General features: G+C 48.1%; 1 protein-coding gene across 1 annotated transcript in view; it reads left to right on the top strand.

Moving 5' to 3' along the window:
- Positions 1-688: 688 nt before the first annotated feature.
- Positions 689-12,075, top strand: part of alk (ALK receptor tyrosine kinase) — a 212,506-nt gene continuing 201,119 nt past the window's right edge. Inside the window, exon 1 of the mRNA XM_072698713.1 lies at positions 689-1,660. Coding sequence (XP_072554814.1) covers positions 922-1,660 — 739 coding nt within the window. The 5' untranslated portion in view covers positions 689-921. The remainder of the gene's footprint in view (positions 1,661-12,075) is intronic.

Below are 12,075 nucleotides of genomic sequence, written 5' to 3'. Positions count from 1 at the left end.
CACTGCAATTTGCAAGGTTAATTTCAAGGCGGATGGACCGTCCTAAGGAGCCCCGACACATCGCCGGAGGAATCGCACAGCGCCGCGTCCGCGCCATGCTGCCGGGCACACAGAGGGACTGTTGTTCGCGTTAAATCGTTTCTTTAATTTTAGCAAAGGGACTTGCCATTGACGTCAAAGCAATGCAGAAGGAGAGTTATAACTGTGCAGCCGAGGACACCGCGCGCACATGTCACCGCCTGGAAAGCCACGATTTCTCCAGTGAAATGATTTTCAGCAGGAGAATGCCTGCATCTTCATGCTGATTTCCACTCAAAAGCCAAGATCAACGAAGGACCGAATTTGCCAGGAATAAAGTTATGAATTGCCCTTGTGAACTTATTCCTTGTCCAGGTGAGCAAGCGATCGCAGAGCGTGTAATTTGGTCGATCTTGATGGTTAAGAATTGACGAGGGTCGCAGCTGTTGATCATTATCGCCAAAGTCTTAATTAATTTCACCGACGCGGATGATCGGACAGCTACGAGGGCGATGCGTGGCGGCTGTGCTCGCTGACAAGACGACTTGTTGTGTTTGCACCGCCGTGCCGCGACAACGACACAAGGATTCATTGACGGCCACTGGGGAAAGACTGGAGGAGCATATCAAACAGTATGTGCCGATGAGTGAAACGGTGGGGGTATAAGCGATAGAAGGGGTGGAAAGGGGGGAAACGAGAGGCGTTAGGGTTTCCAGCGACGGGTAAGTGGAGATCGTAGCCGTGGGTCTGGCGAAGGAGAAGTGAAGCAGAGACAGTGGTGCGGCGGGGCGCACTGGCAAGCAGCGTGCATCCCGCATGATCATTGATCGGGTCGCCGCTCTCAGAGCATCTCCGCTAGAGACGGGCTGAGCGACCGAAACGACGCCACCGAACAGCACGGCCATGAGCACCGGGGCGTTTTGCCTGTTTGTTTTATCCGCGGCGTTTCTCGCCGGGCTGCAGTGCGCATCGCAGAAGAGCTCGATGGGGATCGGGGTAACCCTACCCAGCACGGCGCTGGCAGGCAGCGGGGAGGCCAGCGGGAAAAAAGACGCCAACCAGACGCACACCTCCAGACGCAAGAGGAAGAACCTGTCCGTGGATTTCGCCGTTCCCTCTCTCTTAAGAAACTACCTGTCTGAATTCATAAAGCGCCCGCTGAACGGCGACTGTCAGCATGCAGACGGATGCTACGCGGTGCGGGCAAACTTAAGGATGCAGTGCGTCCCCCTGCAAAAGACAGTCTCCAGTTTGTTGGAGACCAAGCTGAGCGCCGCCGACTCCCCCGACAATGTTTCAGCCGCCGGACAGCTCCCGTACAGGAACAAGCGGCCGCTGTCCAGGGTCCTGAATTTCGCGCTGACCAAGGACAGTAGGAAATCCAATCAGGTGGTTATAGAGATCGGGGAAGAGAGCGTCCGCACGGGCTGCGGGGGTCTCTCTGTGGACGGGGACCCCCCACAGGCTACACTGGAAATAGACCTCACCCGCATTTTGGAGTGGTGGCTGGGAGCCGGAGGGGGACGACTCAGGGTTAGGCTCATACCCGAGAGGCGAGCACAAGTCCCGGGAAGAGAGGAGAAGTACTCGGCCGCGATCCGAGCGGCTGATCCCCGCCTCTTCCTCCAGATCGCTTCCCGTGGTGAGAAACGCTCCTTTACCCTTCTATTTTGCTGCGGATATATCGACTGAAATAGCGGTGTCCGACGAATATCATGGGTTCTGACTTGAACAAAGTTTTGCCATATGATGACATTCGTTTTTGATCTGGAATTAGGGAAAAGGTGCGTTGCTCCAATGCGCATTTTGCGCAGATTTGCTTCCTGGTGCTGCTTTTGCACAAGTCGTCAATTTAAGTTATTAAGCTGCTAGAATAACCTGGTGTTGTATTTGTGAACTTTTCCTGTGAATTGAGCGTCAGTTCCAGCTTCACTGGGGGCACCTGTTCCCTGTTTGGCGGGGAAATAGCCCGACCCGAGCACCGCGCCGTTTATGCACCACAAGCACGTTTGATGCATGAAAAGGTTTAAGGGGATAGAAAAACCAATAATGTTTCATAATTAATTTTATGTAGAGTGAAACAAACGTATGGCCTAAGCAGATTAATATAACCGAAATTTGTCATATGTGTGCCTTAAAACACCACCTGAATCGACTAGCTCAGAAAGTTGTCCAGGCTGTGAATATATGACGTGTGCAATGTGGCAGTATGATCTCAAATTTCCAACAGGGATTTTTAAACGTACAAAAACACGTGTCTTAGCAGTTGAAATAGCGTATAGTGCATTTTAAAAAAATGAAATCGGGTTATTTTAAAACTTCCTTAACTTCCACTTCAACCGAATAACACTGCCAATCTCGAATAAATGTTTTGTTATGAATAAAGCTATTATTTATAGACAAATAAAATAATTAACTGGGCTTAACGTTTTCCCTCACAGCACCAGCGGGATCACTCGATGCTTTAGAGCAATCAATTCCGCTAACTGCCAGTCAGCTTCATTATAGGTCCGTACCCTGCAATAAATTTGACTGTATATCGCCTGTCTGCTCTGTCAAAAGAGAAAAAAACTCAAGCACGTCGTTTTACTTATTTAATCTCGCAATGCGGAATTATTTCAATAGTTAGAAACATAACATCATTCTGAGTTCTTTCCTCTAGCCATCATTATAATACTTTCCAAGGCTGCTATTGCAAGGACGAAATTTCGCCTTCTGGTTTATGGTTTACGACGGAGAAAACGGTGCCTTGTGATGATTCGGATTCGGCGCCCATGCTGGGTTGTCCCCTGCCTTGAGCCCGTAGCCCCCGGAATAGGATGCGGACCCCCCGCAACCCTGAAGCGGTTTCCGAGGATGGATGGATGGACTGATGGAAGTAACGCCCATAAAGGGAACCTATTCTCCCTAAACAGGGTTTCTAAAACTTCATCCAAACGAATATGAAATGTACTCCACTGGTGTTTAATTTGCCTGGATGATTCAAAGGGATGCATCACCTAATATGAGCCTTAATGAGGGCAAATGATTATCGACAATATAACGCAGCGGCCATAATTGAAATATATAAGCCTATAATTATTCCAAATCGGCTATAATTAAGGCCTAACTACAGAATAATACATTAGCTTTCCTACAAACCATGCGTCTGGAATAAAAGTCAGCTAATGATGGGTGATAAATAGATTTTAATTGTGTTTAAGGTGAGTGTGCACTCTCTCTCGATTAACTGCTTCAGGAGACCTCATCAGCTTCTGAGATCGAATAGAAAAATCACTTCCCGCTGCTTAAGGCCTTGTATGTGTCCCCTAACCCTACTGACAATAACTCCATGTTAGTGGACTTTTGACCAAGACCTAAGTGTCACATGACACTTCCAATAGGACCCTGACTGTAGGCTAGTTTGTCCTTGTCATGATTTTTACCCCAGTGAGCTTTTTTTCTAAAAGTAACAGATTCGGCCCGCAGCACTATTCACATTGCTATGCAATGCAGCCTCTTGGCATGTGAGCGGATTCCTGAGATGGTCTCCCGGAACCGGCTGTTGGACCTTAATATGGCCGTAGACTAACTGACATGTGACTGCACCTTTGTTTCCTATCGTCTGAAAGCCGGTTCCTGTGCTTAATAATGTGCTGATATCATTTAGCTTGAGGATCTTCATGGAAGCTTTTCATATGCTAATTGTAGGTTTACTCCTGTTCCCAGTGGACAGACTTGTGCCTCGGCAGTAAATAGAGCTAATTAGTACCAGGACTAATTTTAAAGAAGGTGCTTATTAGTGTATATGGAACATACTCACTGCTGCTAAGCAATTTACTCCTCTTTTATGCTACTTGCTTCTACAGAAATTCACTAATTCCTCATATCCTCCCCACCTTGTCGTTATATGGTACAAATTAAGCCATATATCATGGACTGGATGAGGTTCATTCAGCCTGAAATCCATGTAAATTTTGTTGATAGGGGAAGCGCACTGAGGGATAGTAACTCCTCCGTAACACCTTTGGTGCATGAAGCGTCTGCTCTGCATGAATCATTCATACAGGAAAACTCCGTGATGGCTGACAGGATAGTAAAAATGCATCATTCTGCGAGTGTTATCGCAGGCAAAGCCCAGCTTTGCATTGCCTTGTGGTGACTTATGTGCCGCAGTTTAGAGTGAAAATAATGTGTTTGCCTTTCAAAGGTAGCAGAGAAATATGCAAGAATTCACAATGGGATTTTCTGACTTCATACACATGGCTCATGACCTATGACCTTTCATTGGTACTTTAGAAGGCCAGGATCTTATTATGAGGTGCTAGCTTCGAGGGGGGTGGAATCTGTCCCCAAAGTGACATTAAAGGTGGCCCAGCGCTCAGAGCACCTGCCACTGCTGGGAATCGATGGCCACTTGACATTTAAAGCTTGTATCAATCTGGCATTAATGGCTAAATCAATGTGTGCTGAAATGGACAGAGAGGGTTCATTATATGAAGATTTCAATAATCATTTGGTGTGAGAAGTGACCAATTTCAAACAATAAAGCACCCTTATCAGAGAATATGGCCTTTGGCATTAGTGAGGCACGACTCTAAGTGTTATGATGCATATTTACTGTCCCTCAAGTCTGCCTGACGGCAGTGTAGTCTGGTTGGCGGAGACCCAAACAGCGGTCGGTGAACATTCATGGGAGAAAGTCTGTGTGATCTGTGCAGGACTTGGCCTCATCAGGAAATTTGCTTATTTATGCTACTTTAAGGTCAGCATTCTTTGTATTAGATATGAAGTATTAGATTAGATTTTCCGTCCATCTTTCCTGTTCAGGGTCATGCGGGGGGGGGGGGGCAGTGCAGGCCTGAAGGCTGGGATACAGCCAGGATGGGATGTAAGTCTTTCTGTTTAACAGGAGGAGAGCACACAGAGGGAGGGGTAGGGTCCCCTGGGTAGCCCCCCAGGCCTGGAGGTGTGAGGTGACAGCATACCCAGCACCAAACCACCACGCGCCACGTCATTGAACTTTCACCGGCATGAAGCTGGAAAAGGCAGCATGTTGAGTTGATGTGTGAGCATGAAGGCAGCTTCTTAGCTGCTGCGTCTCTGACATTGTGGGCGCAGCCTTCAGTCTGGCCGCTCGCAGGCCGGCGTGGGGGACTGACTCACTCATGGACTTCGCCTTTGCCCTTGACCGCAGTCTACACCTTGTTTTTAGCAAGCAAGCCCACGCTTTCTGTGTCAGTCATGTTAGTGTGCCCAGGGGGGGGGGGGGGCAGCCAACTGACCTTGGACCCTCAGAGGTTTTTTTTTCTCCTTACTTGGGAGTTTTTGGTTCCTCTCCTCCATTGTCATCTGGCATTCCATCTTTCTTTTCGTTGTCTTTCCTTTTGCCTGTTTTTGAGTTATTCTGTATAAATGCTGTGACCCTGAATAAGACAAGCAGTTACAGAAGATGGATGGATGGATGGATGGATGTTGTAGGAATGCATTACAACACCCAAGTAAAGCACCTAGGGATGAATCTGTGGTGAAAGGTGCTATATAAAAAAGAATGAATTGAATTTAACTTAGTTTCATGCTAATTCATACAGCAGAGTGTTTTCCTGGAGTAATTCAGGGTTCCTCAGCAGTAAGCTGGGGGGGGGGGGGGGGGCTTGTACCTAGAGCAGGTCTGTCACCCAGCACTATTCATAGACAATTTCCAAGACATCTCTACAGAGCTGGACAAAGGCGGAATGCTGTTGTCCTGGTTTCGTTGAATGGAATGCCGGTATAGAGAAGTCATGGCAGAGATAAGCAATGTCTTTCAGTAAGTTGAACTTTGACCCCACAATCATGCAGCGTATACATGCGCGTATGTGTGTGTGTGTCTCCACACTGTTTTGTCAAACTCTTCCCAGTTGTTGGAATGCTTGCTCCAGCAGTCGGGAATCACGGCCCGTTCCTAATACGCCGAGCAAATGGACTTTTTAATAGATTCCCATTTTTCCATTTTCCATTTTCCATTTTCCCCCACATTAATTCCTCGTGTTCTCTCTCTTGCGTCAGTCACTAAGGCTTCATGCCTGACGTACTTCGCTGCCTTTATGGAAGAAATGTAAATGTTGCATTTAAAAATAAAAAGCACATTTATACCTATCATTCAGGAAATCTATAGGCACCTATTTTCCAAATTGAAAATAAATCAGTGAGTATTTCCCATAAATGTTAACATTTGATTGCATCGTCAGAAACATTTCGAATATTAACATGGAGATCAGCCACTCAGGGATTCTGCTGCACTCTAATGACTTTGTACTATGGACTGAGCCACGAATGCAATTGTGTTCATAGTCCTTGTGATGAATCTTTTATGCCCTTTTGTCCAGAGCAGAAAGGAGACTTGATTTGTTTGTTTTTTCTCTGTATAGTTTCTGGAAATGATCCAAATATTATGAAATTCAGCCTCAGTGATCTTAATTTCATAATATATTAAAATGGTTAATTTTAATGGTATTCTGTGTGTGTTGATGCTGCCGTCGCCCCCTTATGGTCTCTTCCTGATCAGAGGCCTTTCCTGTTCCCTCCTTTGGCTACACCGCAGCCGGTTCCCAATCCGTTACTGACTCAGAGCTTTCAGAGGTTTGGGAATGTGTTCTTGACGTGTGGTTGACAGCGTGCATTTGGGCGCCCTGGTGCGAGTCCATATGTTTGGCACCATCCGTATCATGGGTGCAAAGAGGGAATTTCCTGTGATGAAGTTGACACAGGTTTCCGTGGCGACTGCATCATTATAATGTGACTTAATGCTGTACGTTTCTGTAATTGCGCAGCGCTGGGGACAGATAAAAACATGGCGCGGACTCCCCCCGTTTGGTGGGAAATTTGGGTTTGTAAACAGTCACACAGCGGCTCCCCTCCTAATTGTTCACTCACATATTCTTCGTTAAGGATGGAGATTTGGAAAGGGCTTGGCTATACCCATGTAGGGATGCCGCTACTGATCTGCTGAGGAGGAGGGTGGCGGATGGGGTGACTTGGCACCAGCTCCACAGAGGCTGGGGGGGCAGAAATTCCCATACCAATGTAAGTGCTCATCCGCACCGTATGCGCAAATCCTTCACATGATCAGAACCATGCAACACATTGAATTAACACGTCACTGAAGCCTAATTAATGAAGGACTGCTGCACTGGAAAGCAGCAAAGTGTGAGGGTGGGGGCTGAGAGGACCCCGCCCACGCCGGCTCGTTCAGTCTTCAGGTCACTGCAAGTACACCTCTGCAGCCTGCGGGATAGGGTGGGGCTCCGCCCACATCTCACTCCGCCCACATCTCGCTCCACCCACATCTCCACCCTCTCGGTCACTGGGCATCTTCTCCTGTATTTAGTTATTTACGCAGCTTTCATCATCATGGTAATGATTCTCTATTCATTTAGACAGCTGGACTATGGAAGCGATCCAGCTTAAGTTACCTGCTGAAGTGCATTACCCCGGGAAGGGCTGGAGCATCTCGAGCATTCTGGGTTCACGAGTCAGCAATCCACCTCACTACAATGGAAGACGTGAAGGGGGCTCGAAGTCACAGTGGCTGGGATTATGTTCACCGGACCGGGATATGGTCACACCCAAAGACGGGAGCCCTCGCTTTTTTGGCGTGGCACTTTTTTACGTCAGGTCTTGAAAGAGGCAGGTATGCAGACCTCCAGGCCTACAGGGGGCGATGATGCTTAAGCTCAGATTACCCCATTATGGCAGAATAAAGAGCGTTGTGACTGAAGTCTATCGGAATGATCCACAATGAGTGCGTGTTGCCCAACAGCAGAACTCCCCTCTTATTCCTCGCTGTTGTTATATTCATCAGGATGATGACATGGATTAGCAGCATGTTAGCGGCTATTGTCTGCACGTCAGGCCCGATGATCGCAGCTGCAGGCGGCATTTGATTTCTCGTAACACTCTGTCACGGCACCTTCGGCTTTCTCGCTGCAGACACGGGGCCCGACCGCCCGATCGATATCCTCGGAGGCCGGCTCGTTTCATTAGCATCCGGCATCGGCTTGTTTTTCCGCTCGCGAGCCCGACCTTGTGTCAAATTAAAGCAGAGCCTGGATCAATCTGGCAGCCGCGAAACGCGCGCAGAAGCCGCAGCCATTTGTACCGCATGTGCGCTGCGTGTGCACGTTCGGAGTGGGCTGGCCCGTTCGGAAAGACCCAAGGACAAGTTGGCCTTGCCTCTCTCCAGGACACGGTTATGTGGGGCGGGGGGTGGGGGGTTGCATCCAACCCCTCCTGGGCAGGAGGTGGTTTTGCTGAGCGTAGAGAATGCCGGTGGGGGGTGGGGGCGTATATTAACAGGACAAGGCTGGTCTGCGGCATGTTTACAGTAATCATTATGAGCACCTTAGTTCCTGTGATACCCGATTCATTATTTACCAGGCAAACAGCTTTTACATCACCTCACTTTATTTATATAGATATTTACCGCATGGTTCAGTCATTGCGTTTCGATATTCTCCTCGATGATGGCTGCGTTTGGTCCACCAGGCTGGAGACCTGGACGGGCCCGTGTGCTGGCATGTGCCAGCTGGACGGGAGCGCGGCGACCTTGGGTACACGCAGTCCGCTTTTGGCCGGGGCCGCCTCCTCCGGCGCTGCTGCCTGACCTTGCCTGTCAATTCATTTGTGGAGAGAAGAAAGGATGAAAGAGGTCCTGCCGGGAGAATTGGCGGCCTGACAGGGGATTTATCCAGCTCACGGACACCGGTGCCCTCGACAGCTTAGCCGTGTTTTGCTTATCGTTAAAAAAAAAAAAAAAAAAAAAAGCTGGCGATCGCAGAATCGCTGTGGCGATAAGCAATCTACCCGCCGCGATCAAATTGAACCGAAACTGGCAGGCTGTGGGTCAGCCCCTCCGCTGGTCTGTCGCTCCACTTCCCCTTTTCAAAAGCCTAAAATACTGCCTTGCTATCTGGGTACAATTAAAACGGCTCAACATCAAGATCTGAGGAAATGGCACAGGTGAAATTGGAAAGCTGTAGTCACGCCTGTGAGATATTTCCGAATTAGAGGCGGAAGCAGACGAAGACGGAGCTTAATATGTTGTTGGCCTATCTTTGAAAATGTGCCTTGGAGATGGCTTGGATTCTCTCCTGTAGAATATTCCGGACTTTAGTCTAGTGTACAGTGGGACGCAGTCTTAGGAACGGTCTTTTGGCCCCAATGTGGAGATTATTCCATCTACGGTAACCACAAGGAGCGTTAGGGATCGTGCTGTTATGCTGTTGACAGGGGTAGTTTTGGGTAATGTCCTCAGAGACTCCTGTGAGCTATCGCAGATCTAAGTGGGACAGGTACAGAGCCCCGATATCAACTCTCGTGAACCTGGCTGTGCGAATGTGTGCAAGGTGACGAGGCCCCACTCGTTACTGTATTACTCTGAATGTTTTGGCTCGTTTCCTAGTTCTGGACACGGTACATGGAAGGTGTGAATATCACCACTTGTAACTGAGGAACGGAAGGCACCAGCTGTGAATAGCGAAAGGCGTCCACGTGGATGACATCATGCGGGCTTCACAGCCCTGTTACAAAGGAGCCAATAGAAACAGGAGGGTCCAACATATCTGTAAGCATGTGGAAGGCTGAGGAAGGGCATGACGCGGCGGTCAGGTGCAGCGGTGAAGCCTTGATGGGAATGACGCCGACGGATTTGCGCTGGGGATTTTGGCGATTGAGAGGAAGGTCACGAGAGTGACTCTTGATCTTAAAGGAGAAAGATGAGTCAGGAGGGGTAAACCTGGATCAACTGCACGTGGGGGGCAGTGGCAGGATGAAGGAGTCCACGAGGAACTGGCCAGAGTCTGCTCTAATGACTGCCTCTCACAGCTTTCCAGAAGACGAGGCCGCAGAATGGAGCTGGCTGGGGAGCATTTTGGATCCAGACAAAGAAATTTGTTAGTTTAAATGGGCGCCTGGAGTCTGAAATAAGTTTTCTATCAGTGCATTGGAGTCACACACTAGATTAAAGTCACCACTAGATGATAAAATGTAACCGATGAAATTAGGTTCAGTATGTGGGTAATATCTCACGGTGAAGAGACATACAAGCTAAATCTCCCATAGTGCATGTATGTAGCATCAAGATGATCGAGACCCCACCTCTGCTGCCTGTGATAACCCCCCTCCCCCCCAGGACCCTGCCCAGAATGACCTGATAGAAGGCAGATCAATGTTGAATTATGAAGGGAAACGAATGCAGATTGGGGAATGTTATGGGATTTGTTTTTGGAGCCTCACATTCCAGTAATATAAGGAGGCCACTGCATTTCAATATTAGTTTACATACTAGAACTCGTGGCCATAAGTGGAAATTAGTGGGAGAACATTTTAAAACAAATTTGAGGAAGCACTTCTTTACACAGCGTGTAGTTAGAGTATGGAATAGTCTTCCTGCTAGTGTAGCGGAAGCTAAAACCCTGGATTCCTTTAAATCAGAGCTAAATAAGATTTTAACAACTCTGAGCTATTAGTTAAGTTCTCCCCAAATGAGCTTGATGGGCCGAATGGCCTCCTCTCGTTTGTAAATTTCTTATGTTCATAGTTTTCACTGAGACGGTTGTGTTTTGGATGGTGTGTTTGGGAAGGTGAATATTGGTTTGGTGGAGCCTCTGAAAACCTTTGCAGATCCAGCAGCTACCTCTGGGCTGCAAGGTACCAAATTAATCTTGCTAATGAGGATTATGATAAGGCAATATATGTAACCAGTGATTTCCATCAGGTTATGGGGAATTACTTTTTAATTAGATAGCTCTTAAGGTTCAATTTAGATTTTCAATCTTTGAATTAAAAACAGCCAGATAAGCATATCTGCCGGCACACGACAAATTTCATTTGAATACAACCAAAACACGGAAAGCTACCACTGTAGCCCTGGGTTTGGCCAAGAGCTCTGAGATAGCAGGCAAGAAATTTGCTAGGTTCTCCCTTCTAAGCATGGCAGTACATCACATGGTCAAGATGGAGGAAGATGGGGGGGGGGAAAGGGATGGGTTTGAGTAATGGACCTGAAACTCATGGCAGGGTCACTGTCTGACTCTGTAGATTATCACTGTGGTGGACTGGCACAGAGGCCTGTGTGACCCATAATTCAAAGCGGCAGGGCATGCAAATAAGAGGCGGCTAATAAGAGGCCCTGCAGAAGTGCAAGAGGGCAGGGGTGCAGATGGGGCATCAAACGCAGGTTATCAGGTCGCCCGTCGCTCCCCTTATGGGCCCGGTATCGAACCCGTGACGAATGCGCCGCTTGCCAGAAAAGCAATAAAAGAACAACAAGCTATAAAGGAGGACGTGAAATGAGCGGTTAGCATGGGGCTGAGGGCAAACTCTGCCTCTTACTCTGATTAAACAGCGGCTATCAGAGCGAAGAGGCCATTAGAGATTGATCCCCTGGCGTTTATATCCCCCTCCCCATTTAGGATGCATGGGGTGGGGGGAGATTTCTCACAGGAAGTATCCCTACCCCCTGGCCCAGCACCTCCGGAGCGGAGCGACTAAACAGATAAACAGGTGTCTGCTTTACCGGCCGTTGGGAAGTAACTCTTAACCCAACCAGATGGTGAAGATTAAGCGCTAAGACCGAGATCAGGACTAACCAAAGCACAGGCTAATTTTGGGAAGAGCAGAGCTGTTCATGGAAGAGCCTGGAATTCATTACTACCTGCAGTCAAAGCCGAGAGACTTTAGGGATAGCGCCCCCTGTATGCCGATCACCAGCAGAACCTCCCCTTCCTTGTTTAGTTATCACTTAGGCTTCCGTAAGTAATTCAGAAGGCAAGATTTATGCTACATTACTTCTCTGGGATGATGTACATCCCACAGCATTTACATGTGCGCATAGCTAATATAGATTTAAATTGGGGGGGCTGTTTTTAAGACCCATCTATAGGTTTAGTGTCACAGAAGTCTTATATCATTGTGACTGTACTGCTGTTTTTATGATGTATCTCATATATACAGCACCGAGGGTATAAAACACAGCCGATCCATCTTGCTCCTGAATGTTTCATTTCGAAGTGCAGCCGCCCCCCCTCCCCCACACCC

Source organism: Paramormyrops kingsleyae, chromosome 14 (assembly GCF_048594095.1).
Source record: "Paramormyrops kingsleyae isolate MSU_618 chromosome 14, PKINGS_0.4, whole genome shotgun sequence".
In the NCBI taxonomy this organism is placed as follows: domain Eukaryota; kingdom Metazoa; phylum Chordata; class Actinopteri; order Osteoglossiformes; family Mormyridae; genus Paramormyrops; species Paramormyrops kingsleyae.
The sequence above is the reverse complement of the archived record's forward strand: the minus strand, read 5'-3'. Positions and strand labels throughout refer to the sequence as shown.